The sequence below is a fragment of the Fusarium flagelliforme genome (genome assembly GCF_020744385.1).
Source record: "Fusarium flagelliforme strain FIESC 12 MPI-CAGE-AA-0113 chromosome Unknown B0J16scaffold_5, whole genome shotgun sequence".
In the NCBI taxonomy this organism is placed as follows: domain Eukaryota; kingdom Fungi; phylum Ascomycota; class Sordariomycetes; order Hypocreales; family Nectriaceae; genus Fusarium; species Fusarium flagelliforme.
In genome coordinates, this window is record NW_025763507.1 from 3,958,101 (window position 1) to 3,971,602 (window position 13,502).

Genomic DNA, 13,502 nt, shown 5'->3' on the forward strand with positions numbered 1-13,502 from the left:
GAAGTCAATGCATTGATCATATACGTGTCTGTTTAACTTTCGAGAACTGCGGGGTGTTTCATGAAAGACTAATCTAAATATCATCTGACTAAACACATGCACTTGAATGTCCTCGTTGCATGGAGACAAGAGTGAAGGCGACTTCGATATTGGAAACGGATTATAAGCCAGGGAAACAAATTTGTTTCAATATAGTTGGTGATATAGAAGTCAATGGCATGAACGAAGATAGCGCAGAATGGTTCATGATTGGCTCGTGCACAACGTGGATGCATTGACATAAGTTGCACTAAGGACTAGGAGTTTTTATGCCTCACAGCACAGACCCAAAAAGAGGACATTTTTGACTACGCAGAATTCTCAAATACTACATGCTTACAAGGCATGAATTTCATATAATTCCCAATACACCCTTCTACTTCCACTAAGACCTTTAGAAGTAAGGTCAATTTCTTGGGTATATTGACCCTGATATAGCATCATGAGGTGACTCATTGTAGAATGTATATGACCAGACATTAAATAGCGATGGATCTGCCAGTCTGTTCCAGTCTGATCTCCAGTTTATTTCTCCAACATTCTCTTACTACCACAGATCTCTTAATCAGAGTCTCACGTTCCTTCACAACTCTTCGTCCCTATTAACTTGGGACAACAAACCAGTACTACCTAATTCTTAATATTTACTACTCTTTTAACTGTTGTGATGTTTTCAGCAATGCGCGGCGCAAACTCCCCAACAACAGAAACGCCAGCCGACGACAATGTTTCTGCTCTGAGTAGTCCAACCTCAGATGCTCCGAAGGCCCGAACACTCTCAGGTCCCCCAAAAGCCCGACCTGCTTCTTCCGCTACCGAGATTCTCTTGACCACTACCCGCAAAGAAGCTTCAGAGCAATATGCTCAAGCCGCAAAAGCTGAAAAGGCATACCGCACCAAGAGGAAAGCAAAGGTGGCACGAGCCAACTACAACGAAACAAAGGAACACTTTCGCGAGGCCTTCTCACATTTTAAGCTGGCTTTCAAGGGATTGTTCTCAGTGATTGGAAACTTCAGCTACCTTATCAGCGAGAAGCGCGAGAACAGAAAACAGGCGGCTGAGAAGAGAACACACGAGAAGAATCTTGAGAGGAAGAGGAAGCTTGAGGAGCAGCTGGCGAAGGCAGAGGCGGAAGCAGGTACTGCAGGTACTGCAGGTGATGATGCAGAGGATAAAGAGACGGCTGTCGATAAGTAGACACGCTGTGAAGACTTTGAACTCGGTTTCTTTTGTCTTTAGTCCATTCTGAGTACATGACATTTTTCCTTTATAAATACCCTTCAATATCCAAGCCATAATACAAAGAAAGTAATAGAAAGTACGTCCGACAGCATTCCCTGTTCTCAAAACATGTGTACCCTCCGAGAGGAATGAAACATAGCTGGAAGAAAGCCCTTGTTCTCATCCACGCTTTCGACAGCAGTCTGAAGACTCTTAGGCGTGCGTTTCAGAACCGAAGTAGCTAGATGCTTATCGAGGTGCTGAGCATGCATCCCGCAGATCTTCTCGTATGCTGCGAGAACCGTGTACTCGCCCAGAGCTGCGGTGGCCTCTTTACCCTGGTCAAGTAGTCCATCAAAGAGCCCTTTCCCTTCATCTTCGTCATCATCGGAGTCAAGATCTTTAGGGCTGTTTTCCTTGGCGTCAGACTCGGTGAAGGGTAGTTTGAGCATGGACGATGAAACAGATACGGATGATCCCATGCTCTTGACCCTCTCGAGACTCTGGTTTCCAGCATCCATAAATCTTGCGTAGTTCTCATTCGCAATCTCCGAACTCTTGTTGAGTCTTTCCCTGCCCTTCATGGCGCTTGTGGAGCTTTTGATGTACTTGTCCAAGACATTGCACATCTTTCTCTTCTTTCGAGTCATGTAAACCTTCCAAGCGTTCATGAGTCCAGGTTCAATGGCGGAGTTGTTGAAGTTGATATCGCTCGCTGAGATGCGATGACCGTAGAAGGAATGGGTGGAGCCTAGTTCGAGATAGCAGAGGAACCACTGCGCTCCTGGTGTCCCGGAAAAGCGTGCCAAAACCCACTCTCCTGCGACGAGCTGAAGTTGGGGCTCTTGGATGAAGTCGATGATGCGCACGATGGCCAGTTCGTCTTTGGTCGGCTTGGAGCTATTGATGTTTTTGCCAGTCTGGTCTTCGGTGTCGCTGGATTGAGCCACATTGGCTGATGGGGCACCATGATCATTTGGCTTTCCAGTCACAATCTGCAAATCACTGTGGAGCTTTCGTGCCCGGTCTTCCTTGATGATCCTATCCTCGACCGTTTGTTCAATATCCAATTGTTTCTTCAAAATGTGTTGCTCGCAAGCAAAATTGACAACCACACTAGCAAAGCCAGTGCTGATGATACACCAGCCTGATATCTTTTGCTTCGGACTACTCGCTTTGGCAACTTGTCGCATGAGTTTCTCGCGGTCAATCATTGTGACGACAATTCGTTGGATGTCGAAAATGCCTTCGATACCTGAACTGTTGATGATGATTGGGTTTGGACAGGTGAGATCATCATCAAGAGAAGAGTAACTTGTGCTTGATCTCTCTAGCTTAGCCTCTGCCACTGGCCTTTGAACTTCGAGTTCCTGAATCCGAGAGGGGAGGCGAGTTCTCATGGCAGTGCCTGAAGTGAGGCTTGCCAAATACGCCTTGACCTCTTGGTCCAGTGAGAGCCATTCGGGAGCTTCAGGCGTGATAGGCTTTGGTGTTGAAACTGGCGCTGGATTGGCAACCTTCTCCACGGGCTCAGAGTGGTGTCTTCCAAACGAAGGTTTACTGATTGAAGCTCCCCCAAAACTGGACAGCTTTGGAGCTTTGAGGCTCGCCTGGACCTTCATACTTGGAAGCGTTGGCCTATTGAAGCCCCAACCACCGCCAGTACCAGACTTTGCGTCAGAAACTGGAGATGGACTCTCGACCACAGGTGCTTGCTGCTGGGAAGATGAGGCTGTGGGCGCAGGGTCGGGCTTGACACAGTGGTCTTGGATGTAACGAAGAATTCTGCCAATGTTCTCCAGCTCAGGCCCAAGGACTTCAAACGTGGATCCCTTCACGAAAGCGCAAATCTCGCGAACCCATTCCAACGGAAGCCCTTCACGGCCCTTTGCCTTGATGTAGTTAATCGCATCTCGAAGCATAGTGATGATGCCCTGATAAGCAACCATGACGTCTTTCCGCTTCCTCTGAACCTCGGCAGAAATCATCATATTGTAGCGCCTACCGGAGTCATCCTCGTTCGTATACGCCTTGTGTGAAGCGGGATACATAGAACGTCCCCGGACAGGACTGCCCATAAAAGCCCCCGTCCAGTTGAAGACTGAGACGTCGTTGTGGCTGATGACAACCTCATCGAGGAGACGCGATAGAGCCTTGGCATAGCCTTCTGCATGGAAGGACTGGAAGCGAACGCCGAGAATTCCCATCAGAGAGTACACGTGATCAACTGGCACGGTTGCCTTGCGACGGCAGGAGAGCTGGAGAACTCGTTCGGCGGAGAAGCCGCTCCGCGCAATTCCTTGCTTCCATGAGTCTAGTTGATTAACTTGACCAAAACTTGCAATGGACTTTCGGTCTTCAAGGACAAGATCCTTGGTTGTTGTAACCAGATCCACCAGTAGGAAGTCGATCACGTTTTGCGCCTTCATCTCGGCACTGAGATCTTCCCTAATAGATGTAGAGGGAATGTGGCGGTTGACCTCTGCGAAGATCTCCTTTGCCAGGCCGCCTGCACTATCGTCCTTATTTTTGACAATGTTGTGTGATGCGAGATAAACAGCGCGGCACATTTCAGGCAGAGCAGTCTCCGTTGTCATCTCTCTTGGGAAGGTAAATCCCAGAGCTTGGAGAATTGAGATAATGCGAACGGCTGCGCTGATACTCTCTGAACCACTCCGATCCTCATCGTCGCTAGTAGCAACGGCAATCTGATCTTTTTCTAGGAGCGACTTAAGAACCTCAGAGTCTCTGATAGCATTCAAAGTACCTATTTCGCCCAGGTTCGAGTACATGTTGGCTATATCACCGCGGGTATACAGATCAATGAACGGAATCAAAGGATAGATGTAACCCAGACTTTGCACAGGTCGACTCAATGACTTCCACTCCGAGTTGGTGAAGTACGCCATCTTGCTCATCACCAGTTCCTGGAGTGTCCATGCACGGTTTGACCATTCAGGAGTTGTCCCTTCGATAGCCTTGAAGCTTGGAATGTTGGGCTCGCGTTGAACTAATTCTCCCTTGAATTGCATCCAGTCATGAATGGCATCTGCCGGTCGCCAGTCCGTGTCAAGATGGACGAGACAGAACTCGGCATTAGCGTACCAATCGCCCATGAGTGAAAGAGACTGAGAGAGCTCCCCATAGTTGAGCTTGTCGATACAGCAAGTGTCAGACCATATATAACAAGCACCCTGCTTTGGGAACAAGTTTGTCTGAAAGATATCGCGCGCCTCATTCATTGAGCGCTCGAGTTTGATAGCCGACTTCCAGCGTTGGAGACGGCTCATCATCTCGTCCACGGCATCCCCAAGTCGACGGTCACTGCTGAAGAACTCGGCGTCTTGGTTGGCCTTTTTCCGATTCTCGATAGACGATTCGAGTGACTTCTGAGCATCTGCATATTCCACCTCTGCCTCGTCGACCAATGGAGACGTGGTAGGCTTCGGGTCGGTGACTTGGTCTGTCTCATCGCTGATGTCCTTCTGGATGCGGCTCATAAGATGGTCAAACATGTCTTTCTCCATCATGCAGCGCTCGACTTTGGACTTCTTGGCGTCTCTGTTCTGTCGTGCCCAACTGACTTGGGCTTTTGCGTCGCTGGCACTGAGTCGCATCTGGAGCAAGTCGTCGACCGTTCTTCCTCCGGGGTTGTCACCCAGAAGAGACTCAATCATTTGTTCTTGCTCTATGACATCGAGCCTGGATTGCTCGAGGACTATGTGGATGTCACTGTCAAACTCCGAAAGTACTCCGTTCCGAGAGCGCTCAAGATGCTTTTCTCTCGCTCGCTTGATGTGAGCCAGAGTAATTTCGTCACCCTTCCATCTATGCGACAGCATGCAGTAGGAGTCCGAAGGGCTCGTGTTCCAGACATCAACAAGATTACCCGTCTCCAGATCAATCAGGCGCAGCGGCCGTTGGGGTTTCTCTGTGTCTGGTGACTCGACAAACCCGACATCCTGAAGTCCACCAAAGGAGTAGTCCTGTGGCTCGATGAAGGTTGGCTTGAAGTCAGGAACAAACCACAGGTTCAGGATGGTACGGAGCTTCTCAGGGCTACCTCCGATCTCGAGGAATAGCTTTTTGAGATGCTCTGGGGTGAGGTCTGTGTATGTGCTTAGGTCCGTGACCTTTGCTATTTTTTCCGTGATGTTGTCCATATTTGTCGGCTCCAAAGTTGAACTTTGTTCAGTAGGAAGACACAGGACTACAAATGTTTAGAGGTCTGCCAACGATTGGAGTTCACGGTCGCTCACTTCCTGAGGAGAAACAGGTCTATGTCAAGTATCAACCGGAAGCTGTTTGGAGCTGCGACCAGTAAAAGCGAGACATTCACGAGAATACTACCAGTGTTAATAGTAGCCCGTACTGATTGGCAGTGAGTTATGACAAGCCATATTGCAGCAGGTATGACTCGTTATGTGGCTGATCTATTGGCTGACATGCATTGCTTTACGACCTTAAATGGTGGTGAGATGATACGACCTGCCATCCTCCAGTTTCGGCAATTGATCTACAGATTTTGGAGAGCTGAAAAGTATTCATGTATGCCGCGAAGTCCAATCACGACTGGATATACATTGACCGGCAATGTATTGCATTAACTGAACTTCACCTCCGCACGCTCCGGTACCCGCGATTGGGTGTGGGAAGACCCCTCTTTGTCCCGCTGTCAACAGTCATGTAAACTCGGACGGGTAAACAGAACTGCCTGATTGAGTTCATGTCGCAATTGGCTGCAAGCTTTGTGATGCTGCTTGATGCAGCGCTCGGACTGAGCGGGGTGACGTGGACTGTCAAAGCTCGCATGACCTTGGCGAGAATACTGAATCTTTGCATGCATGACTTTCTGTACGACCAGCTATGGGCGTTCACTTGACGACCTCATAACGGCCATTTGCATTCTGGTATTTCTCATCTCAAAGTGTACCAGTCTTGAAGCTTCCACCTCAGAATTAACAATGGCTTCCTACCACAGGGTGCTCAGTACGTTCGACAGATCAGTCAATCTCAAGAGTGTCGAATGTGACTAGTATGTCTTTATCCCATTGCTATCCCACTACAGATTCTAATGCTATAAGTGATATTCACCCGTGGGACATACTCATCAACGGCTCGCGGTGGGATGGAAAGATCCGACTTGTAGGGTTCGTTGATGTCTTCTTCTTGATCTGTTATTCTGGTGAATCTCGTTTTGAGAAGGGTATTATCATATACAGTAAGGCAACTTTCCATCTCGACAAGAGGAAAACTGACATTGCACAGAGGATGATGTTTTCATTCGCAATATCCTGCGAGACGCCAATGTGACAGCTACCGAGCTGGATCTTGAGATTGTGAATGAGAGCGAGATCAAGGCGGCTCATGACAAAGGTCGAGGTATGTACTATCAACAATCAAGATGTAATTTCAAAGGCAATTGATTCTCAACTCACAATTAGAACCGGTTCTCGAAAGGCACTTCAAATTCGAGAGCATCAGAGGCGGCCTCGACTATACCGTCACTAGCCTCGGCCATGAAATTGGAGTCAAGACTCGATACTCCAATACAGAGTTGAGAAAGTATGAGATTAAAATTCGCAAAGGAAGAGACTTCACCATGAAGAGTAAGTTGAGTCTAATAACTCTGGCAATGCTATTGCTGACGATGTTAGAGCGCATTCGTCGTGGAGTGACCCAACATGATTTGTTTGATTTGATGCACGATGCTATCCGTCTGGGTATTATCACCCATGCTGAGCTTATTGGTCACATTGTGGGCAAGACAATTGGTGGCACGACAGTGGAGGATATGGGTTCCAAATATTTTGAGGCTATCACCGGGGCTAAGAGTTCGCAGAATTTGGCTTTGGCTGCTGACAGATAATTCCCTGTAATGACTGAGAATGGGCGCAGTACTCTCTCTACCCTAAAATCTGACAGTAATTGAACTTTGTGACTTGTGAAACGCGACAGAAACTTGGGCTTTTCGCTGCAACGTAGCTCCTCTCACCACCCCTGTCCTGCACGTCCCCAACAGTGGAAACGGTCTGTCACTAACTCACCGTCAGCATGTTTTGATTGGACAGGATAACTGCTCTTCAGCTTAGCCGCCGACATTGATGCCCGTGCTCCTCGGATCTGCTCTGCAATTCTTAGGGGGCACAAGCAGGGATTTTCATGCCCAAGGCACACACAATGTCAGATCACATCAGCAGTTCTCAGCCAGCCTCCATCTTTTAGCCATGACTGTATTTGCCGATAAGTTGAGCCTAGCCTTCTATCAACAAGTCCTTGGCGATCCAGCAATCAACTGTCCTCCCTTTCTCATCATGTCTTCGACAGCTGTCCCAGATGCGAGCTCTGGCGGAGATAAGGATGATAACACCGAGCTCCTCGTTGCCGTCGTCGCTCTGGTTATTTCCGTACTCGCCTTTGTCATCGCCATTCTCCAGGCCCTCCAGCAGTATCTCGGCACCGCCACCGGCTTCTCATCCTGTAGCGAAGCCGTTATAGGGAAATGGGCGCAGTTTGCTCGACGCCAGATGCTCTGGTCTGAATTCCGGTTTGAAGTTCAGTTTGAGACTCCTGTCATCTTTGTCGCTAAGCCGGGAAATACCAGAGGTCCTCTCGGTGACGATGCTCTGGCCAAGGAGGAAAGACAAAAGATTATCCGATTGGATGGTGGCCATGACAACTTTAAATATACAGATACAGTTCAGGAATACGACGACAAGTACAGGCAGAGCACACAGCAGGTCGTTCACACTGCCGACAATGAAAAGGCTACCTGGTTGTCCCTCCTCATGGCCGTTGTCCGTATGGAAAAGGAATCTCGTGAGTGGCAGAGCAAGAAAACATCAGAATGGCGTAAGGCGACGGGCCCTCGTCCTCCACTCGATACCGCAGTGGCTCCCGAACAACCTGCTGCTCATCATTCAATGCTCGTCTGTATGCAGAGAAAGAGACGTACATGGGACAGCATGCCCAAAGACTTCGCAAAGCCATATGCCACCACCACAATATCTCACATTGTAGAGATCGCTGCCATGCTGGGTATCCACTGGAGACAATTCGATCTCAACAACGACCAATATCGCGCTCAAGGCAATGGTTTTGTTCTCTATGGCTCATACACGGATGGTCTTGGAATTTGCTTCAATATTCAGAAACAGGGACCGACGTGGTTTGAGAAAAATCGCATTGTCCCCAGCTACATTGTCAAGCAATTGTGCTTTGGCATGGCACCGACAATTCTTTACCGAGATCGCAAGGTTTATGCTGATGAAGCCAAGGGTGCTGAAACTCTTCAGCTGGGAAGTCTCTCTGAGATAGCCAAAACCCTTGTGGTTCTCGGTTGCGATATCAACACCGTCAACTATTTCCGCAAGAACACCGACCAAGCCCGCCACAGCCATCTATTTGCCGGTAAGTGCCTGCGCATTGAACGAACGGGTGAAGCGATTCTAACACGAAATAGTTCCTTTTGAGATCCTCGGAATGGTAGGCGAAATGATACACGTCAAAGATACTGTTTTCCGTATGCTTCCAAACCCAACTGTCTTCTACTGGGATCCCAGTACCTTCTCTCTGCCCAATCTGCTATCCGAATACATCACTTCCTTACGCCTGTTTCGAGAGAAAAGCCTGGCAAGCAGCGAAGAAGTCAACCGAATTCTGGAATGGGCAGAGACAGACCAGAAATTCCCGCTCTTGCGAGCAGAAGGATCAACGCTCGACGTATTTGGTGAAGACATCAATGGGGCTACGCTAGTCAACGGACTCAACCACCTGCGCGCTGGCATCGAGTTGTGCGACGAGTACTTTGCGAAAATGAAGAAGCCGAGTCTTTCTCTGGTTAAGAAAGTTACGCGTACGCACATCCAAGAAGTCATGAGCATTCTGCACGAGAAGAACGAGAAGGACGAGAAGACTTCCAACGAGGCCACGAATAACGCCACGAGTAGTGAACCGATCACTATCCACGACATTGACTCGGCGCCAGTAGACGAAAGGGAAAGCCTGTTAATGCAAATGTACTTCGACCGCGTCCGACCAAACGTTGCTCGAATCATCGGTCAACAAACCCTTCTGAGCAAGCACATGAGAGAGAGACGAGACTCTGTTCCCTCCGACAACGGTTCAAATATCGCCAGCCCAAGGTCTGTCAAGATGTATACAACAAGCGACGAGGTCAATGAGATCTGGTGTGTTCTTGTGTTCCGTATGCTGTGTTGGTTGCAGCTACATGACTTCCACAAAATGGATATTCATATTACGAAAAGTGATGCTTATGCGAGCCGAATTCCTGTTTACATCGTCTAAGTGGGGCGTTGCGTATTGGTCAATGGCGGATGGAACTTCTCCAGCGGCTATGTCAGATTGGAGGAGTCTTCATTACGGAGCACCATCTGGGAACAGATGGATCAGCAAGGCAGTAGATTGGCATTTGTATTGATGATGAGTTATTTACAACTTGCAAATGAATAAATGTGATACCATGGATCGATTAGGCTTCACTCTTGGCCACAGTACCTGTGAAGATATGTTGAGGTCGCCAAAGCGCGGGCGATTGGCCTGAATGATAGTTAGCTCCCTTCTCACCATCTCTAGCCTTGTGTTAACTCACTCATACTCTCTCGCCAATGGGCCATAACACCCGGAGAGCGTGACAGACAAGAAAGCGACAGAATGGTATCCGTTTCGATGCCCCTGTTTACCGCATTAGTATAGATCGCATTGGAGATTAGAAGATATACGGACAAAGCTGTGTATAGGAAGCAACCGTAAAGGTCTGCATTGGCCTTGAGATTGCGGGAGGTAAAGTAATGATCCATCTCAGCAACTCGATCAATCTCCATAGCCACTCTGAGAAAGTCATTCTTGTAGACATCCTCCTTGTACTCCTCAATGAGCTGTCGAACAAGTTTCCCTCGGGGGTCTTTGACTTTGTAAATACGGTGCCCGTATCCGAAGAGACGGAACTTCTTGGCCTTGACGTCAGCGATGAGCTGGGGAACATTTTCGACACATTGAACCCTTTCAAATTCCTTGTAGGCCATCTCAACGGCACCTCCATGAAGAGGACCATAGGCTGATGCAACGGCCGCAACGGTACAGGATAGAGGATCCTGCAAAGTGGAAGCAGTGGCGAGGAAGACGGCGGTCGAATTTGTCATTCCATGATCGGCGTTGAGAACCCAGAGACGTTCAAGACAATGCTCTAGCTTGCGGTTTGGAGTCTTGGTACCCTCTTCCGTAAGACCCATCATCAGAAGGATGTTACCGATGTATGACTCGTCGGGGTTAGCAGGAGTAAAGGGACGACCTCGCCTGTAGCAGTATACCATAGCTACGGTGGTAGCTAGAGCAGCCAGGGTTCTGATGATAGCATCGTCGACTTCTTCCATCTTTCCTAGATATGCAGCCTTGCTTGATCGGTGCACAGCTTGCGATCCCTTGTCATGGGCCGCAAACGCGGCAATACCAGCCAGAAGCATGGGATGAGTGAGTCCCTCGGGCCTTGGAATGTCAGTCAGCACACCCATTTGTCGCGTATGGGATCTCTTACGGGAAGGCCTTGATCGCATCTTCTACAGCCTGAGGTGCTTTCATGTACGAAGCAAGTTTGCGACGAAGATTGCTCTTCTGTTCCTTGGTAGGAAGCTTGCCCCAGATAATCAAGTGAACTACATCCTCATAATCATTGTTGTTGAAGAGCTCATCAATCGTCTTGTCGCGATACTGCATGTGTCCAGCTTTACCATCACTGCAAAAGGATCAGTATGCCGCACCAGAGTGGCTAGGTTGTAGGTTTCTTACATGTACGTGATGGACGTTTCAGTGACAGCAGTATTCCACAGTCCCTTGTCCAGAACACGGAGACTGTTATCATAGTGATCCGCCACCTCAGCTCCAAAGCCAGCAGTGGTGATTTGGATAAAGTCAAGAGCTTTGACAGCGTTGTTCTTGATCGGGATGCTGTAGTTTCTACCTGTGCGACTGTCGGTGATGCTGAGTGTACCAGATGTAAGTGAGTTGTCGGGTTGGCCCAACGTTTTCTGGTAGACCCATGCGCCCGATGAGGCCAAGGAGCGGAGGACCTTACGGCACCGCTTGAGGAGGAAAGAGAATGAATCATCCATGGTGGATACGTGTAACAGCTGGGCTGATTGAAGTTGACGGGAGGTGATGCAGGAATTTGTAGCTCAATCTCAAGAAGGCAGTTGTTCCATTGATTCAGGCCACTGGGGTTTTTGGATGCATACATATTATAGGGTGTCTGCGGTCGAACAGTGATCCTAGAGCCTACTGATTTCCTGAATAAGGAAGTCCCGATCTTTCAACTGGTATGTGTCCCTGACAGTGATTCGTCGCGTAAAACAGACGATTGTGTGAATGCAGCGTTAGTCATGGTTTCCCGATCGAGTCGATGTTAGTCAGACTCGCAGACCTCGATCGACTTACAGCTCCGCTGACACACTGGGACATACCCAGAGTCAGACCTGAGATAATATCAGCACTAGGGAACTTGGCTTGTCGCTTAATTGAAGTTGGTTTGTAGCGTAGCGGCAATTCAGCTTCATTCAGTGCTTTGGGACACAATAAGCGGGGCGCCATTAGCTGTGGTGCTGACCACTGATGAGAAGACCTTGTCAGTCCTACATCAAGGTTGGACTTGTCTTTGTATCAGAAGAGAGGTCAGCGGCCTTATACTGGCCTAGGAGGCCCTATAAGAACAAGCCCGACCCTAAGACATTGGTCGCAGCGTTGAGCATTCTCACATTTATTTACACTTCTCCTCACACAATGGCTACAGGCACAACCCTCACAAACTCACCCGCGTACCCGGCCGCCTCTCTAGGAGCGGCCGTCAATGTCCAGGTAGGAATCCTCTTCCATGGAGGCAGAATGAAACTAATCATTTATTCAAAGCAGACAACACCCAGACATGACGTGTCCTTTCTTGTCGGAAGACAAAAGGCACCCGTTTGGCAAAAGATCAACAAATGGCTTCCACCACGAGACGCCCACCAGGACTTCTGGTGGGATGTAACTGGGCAACATCTCGCGACCATGCTCCACGAGGCCGGCTACCCATTATCTCGCCAGTACGAATGTCTCATGTTCCACTACTATATCATTGTGCCCCGTATGGGACCACGACCTGGACCAACCGGTCAGCCTACCTTCAAGAGCTTCATGACGGATGACTTTTCGCCAATTGAGTATAGTTGGAAATGGGGTGACACTGATAATGATCCACCTGGTATCAGACTTAGTGTTGAACATATCGGGCCGAATGCCGGCACTGCTCTGGATCTTTACAATCGGGAATCTACCATCAATGTCTTGGATCATTTGAATGCTGCCGACATTTCTATCGACCCTGTGTGGTTTAAGGCGTTTCTGCATGACTTTGATCCTCACAACATAAGCACAAACACGGACGAGGGCGATTGGGGTAGCTCACTCTTCACTGCATATGAACTGGGAGCAGAGAAAATCGCTGTCAAGGCCTACTTTATCCCAAGGACCCAAAGCGTGTGTCAGGAATTCTTTTCCCACGGCTTCAAAAGGGCTATGAAAAACGTTTATGGTACGGATTCAAGCTATCTTTCGGCTTTCGCTACACTTTCCGATTTCCTTACTTCTGATCCTGAAGGTCAAAAGTTACAAATGATTATTTTGGGCATCGATTGTGTTGCCCCAGAAAAGTCACGCATCAAGGTTTACATGCGAACTCCATCCACCTCAATCAACCACATCATATCCATATTGTCACTAGGTGGAAGAAGGCCTCTATCCCAAGTCTCAATCGATGAGATCAGAGACCTCTGGCGCGCTACCCTCAGCCTCAATGACACCATGTCCGACGACGAAGATCTGCCGTCACTTAACCATGAGACATCTGGCATGCTCTTCTACTTCGATATCAAGCCCTCTTCGAAGTTGCCAGATGTAAAGGGATATATCCCTGTCCGACACTATGGGAAGACTGATCTCTCCATTGCTAATGGCTTGATTGGGTTCCTAGAGAGACATAATCGGGCCAAGTACAAGGATCGGTACATACAGATGCTTGAGGGCATTTCTCAGCAAGCTGACATTTTGTCTTCGCGTGGTATACATACGTACATCTCGTTTGGCATTGGAAAGGATGGTCATTTGCAGTTGACTTCTTATTTTAGCCCCCAGATATATCGAAGGATAGCTGAAGCAAAGGGAATCGGTAGATAAGTCAGTATTGGGCTTCTGT

General features: G+C 48.6%; 5 protein-coding genes across 5 annotated transcripts; 3 read left to right on the forward strand and 2 right to left on the reverse strand.

Moving 5' to 3' along the window:
- The first annotated feature begins 612 nt into the window (after positions 1-612).
- B0J16DRAFT_165566 (uncharacterized protein) lies at positions 613-1,369 on the forward strand. Its single transcript, XM_046122306.1, has one exon. The coding sequence runs from the start codon at positions 707-709 to the stop codon at positions 1,235-1,237; it is 531 nt and encodes a 176-aa protein (XP_045982085.1). The 5' UTR covers positions 613-706; the 3' UTR covers positions 1,238-1,369.
- Positions 1,112-5,557, reverse strand: B0J16DRAFT_346067 (uncharacterized protein). The gene has a single exon (XM_046128380.1). The coding sequence runs from the start codon at positions 5,422-5,424 to the stop codon at positions 1,384-1,386; it is 4,041 nt and encodes a 1,346-aa protein (XP_045982086.1). The 5' UTR covers positions 5,425-5,557; the 3' UTR covers positions 1,112-1,383.
- Positions 5,558-6,225: 668 nt separating this feature from the next.
- Positions 6,226-9,568, forward strand: B0J16DRAFT_357138 (uncharacterized protein; the record flags this gene model as incomplete). The annotated part of the gene is made up of 8 exons (XM_046129515.1): positions 6,226-6,296; positions 6,346-6,482; positions 6,530-6,643; positions 6,706-6,870; positions 6,919-7,095; positions 7,403-7,508; positions 7,605-8,671; positions 8,724-9,568. The coding sequence occupies 8 exons, from the start codon at positions 6,226-6,228 to the stop codon at positions 9,566-9,568; spliced, it is 2,682 nt and encodes an 893-aa protein (XP_045982087.1).
- A 184-nt stretch (positions 9,569-9,752) lies between these two features.
- Positions 9,753-11,388, reverse strand: B0J16DRAFT_402187 (citrate synthase; the record flags this gene model as incomplete). The annotated part of the gene is made up of 5 exons (XM_046132624.1): positions 9,753-9,820; positions 9,873-9,955; positions 10,007-10,765; positions 10,815-11,012; positions 11,066-11,388. 5 exons carry the CDS (start codon positions 11,386-11,388, stop codon positions 9,753-9,755), a joined length of 1,431 nt encoding a protein of 476 aa, XP_045982088.1.
- A 664-nt stretch (positions 11,389-12,052) lies between these two features.
- Positions 12,053-13,483, forward strand: B0J16DRAFT_386731 (tryptophan dimethylallyltransferase-domain-containing protein; the record flags this gene model as incomplete). Its single annotated transcript, XM_046131591.1, has 2 exons — positions 12,053-12,127; positions 12,179-13,483. The coding sequence occupies 2 exons, from the start codon at positions 12,053-12,055 to the stop codon at positions 13,481-13,483; spliced, it is 1,380 nt and encodes a 459-aa protein (XP_045982089.1).
- Positions 13,484-13,502: the final 19 nt, after the last annotated feature.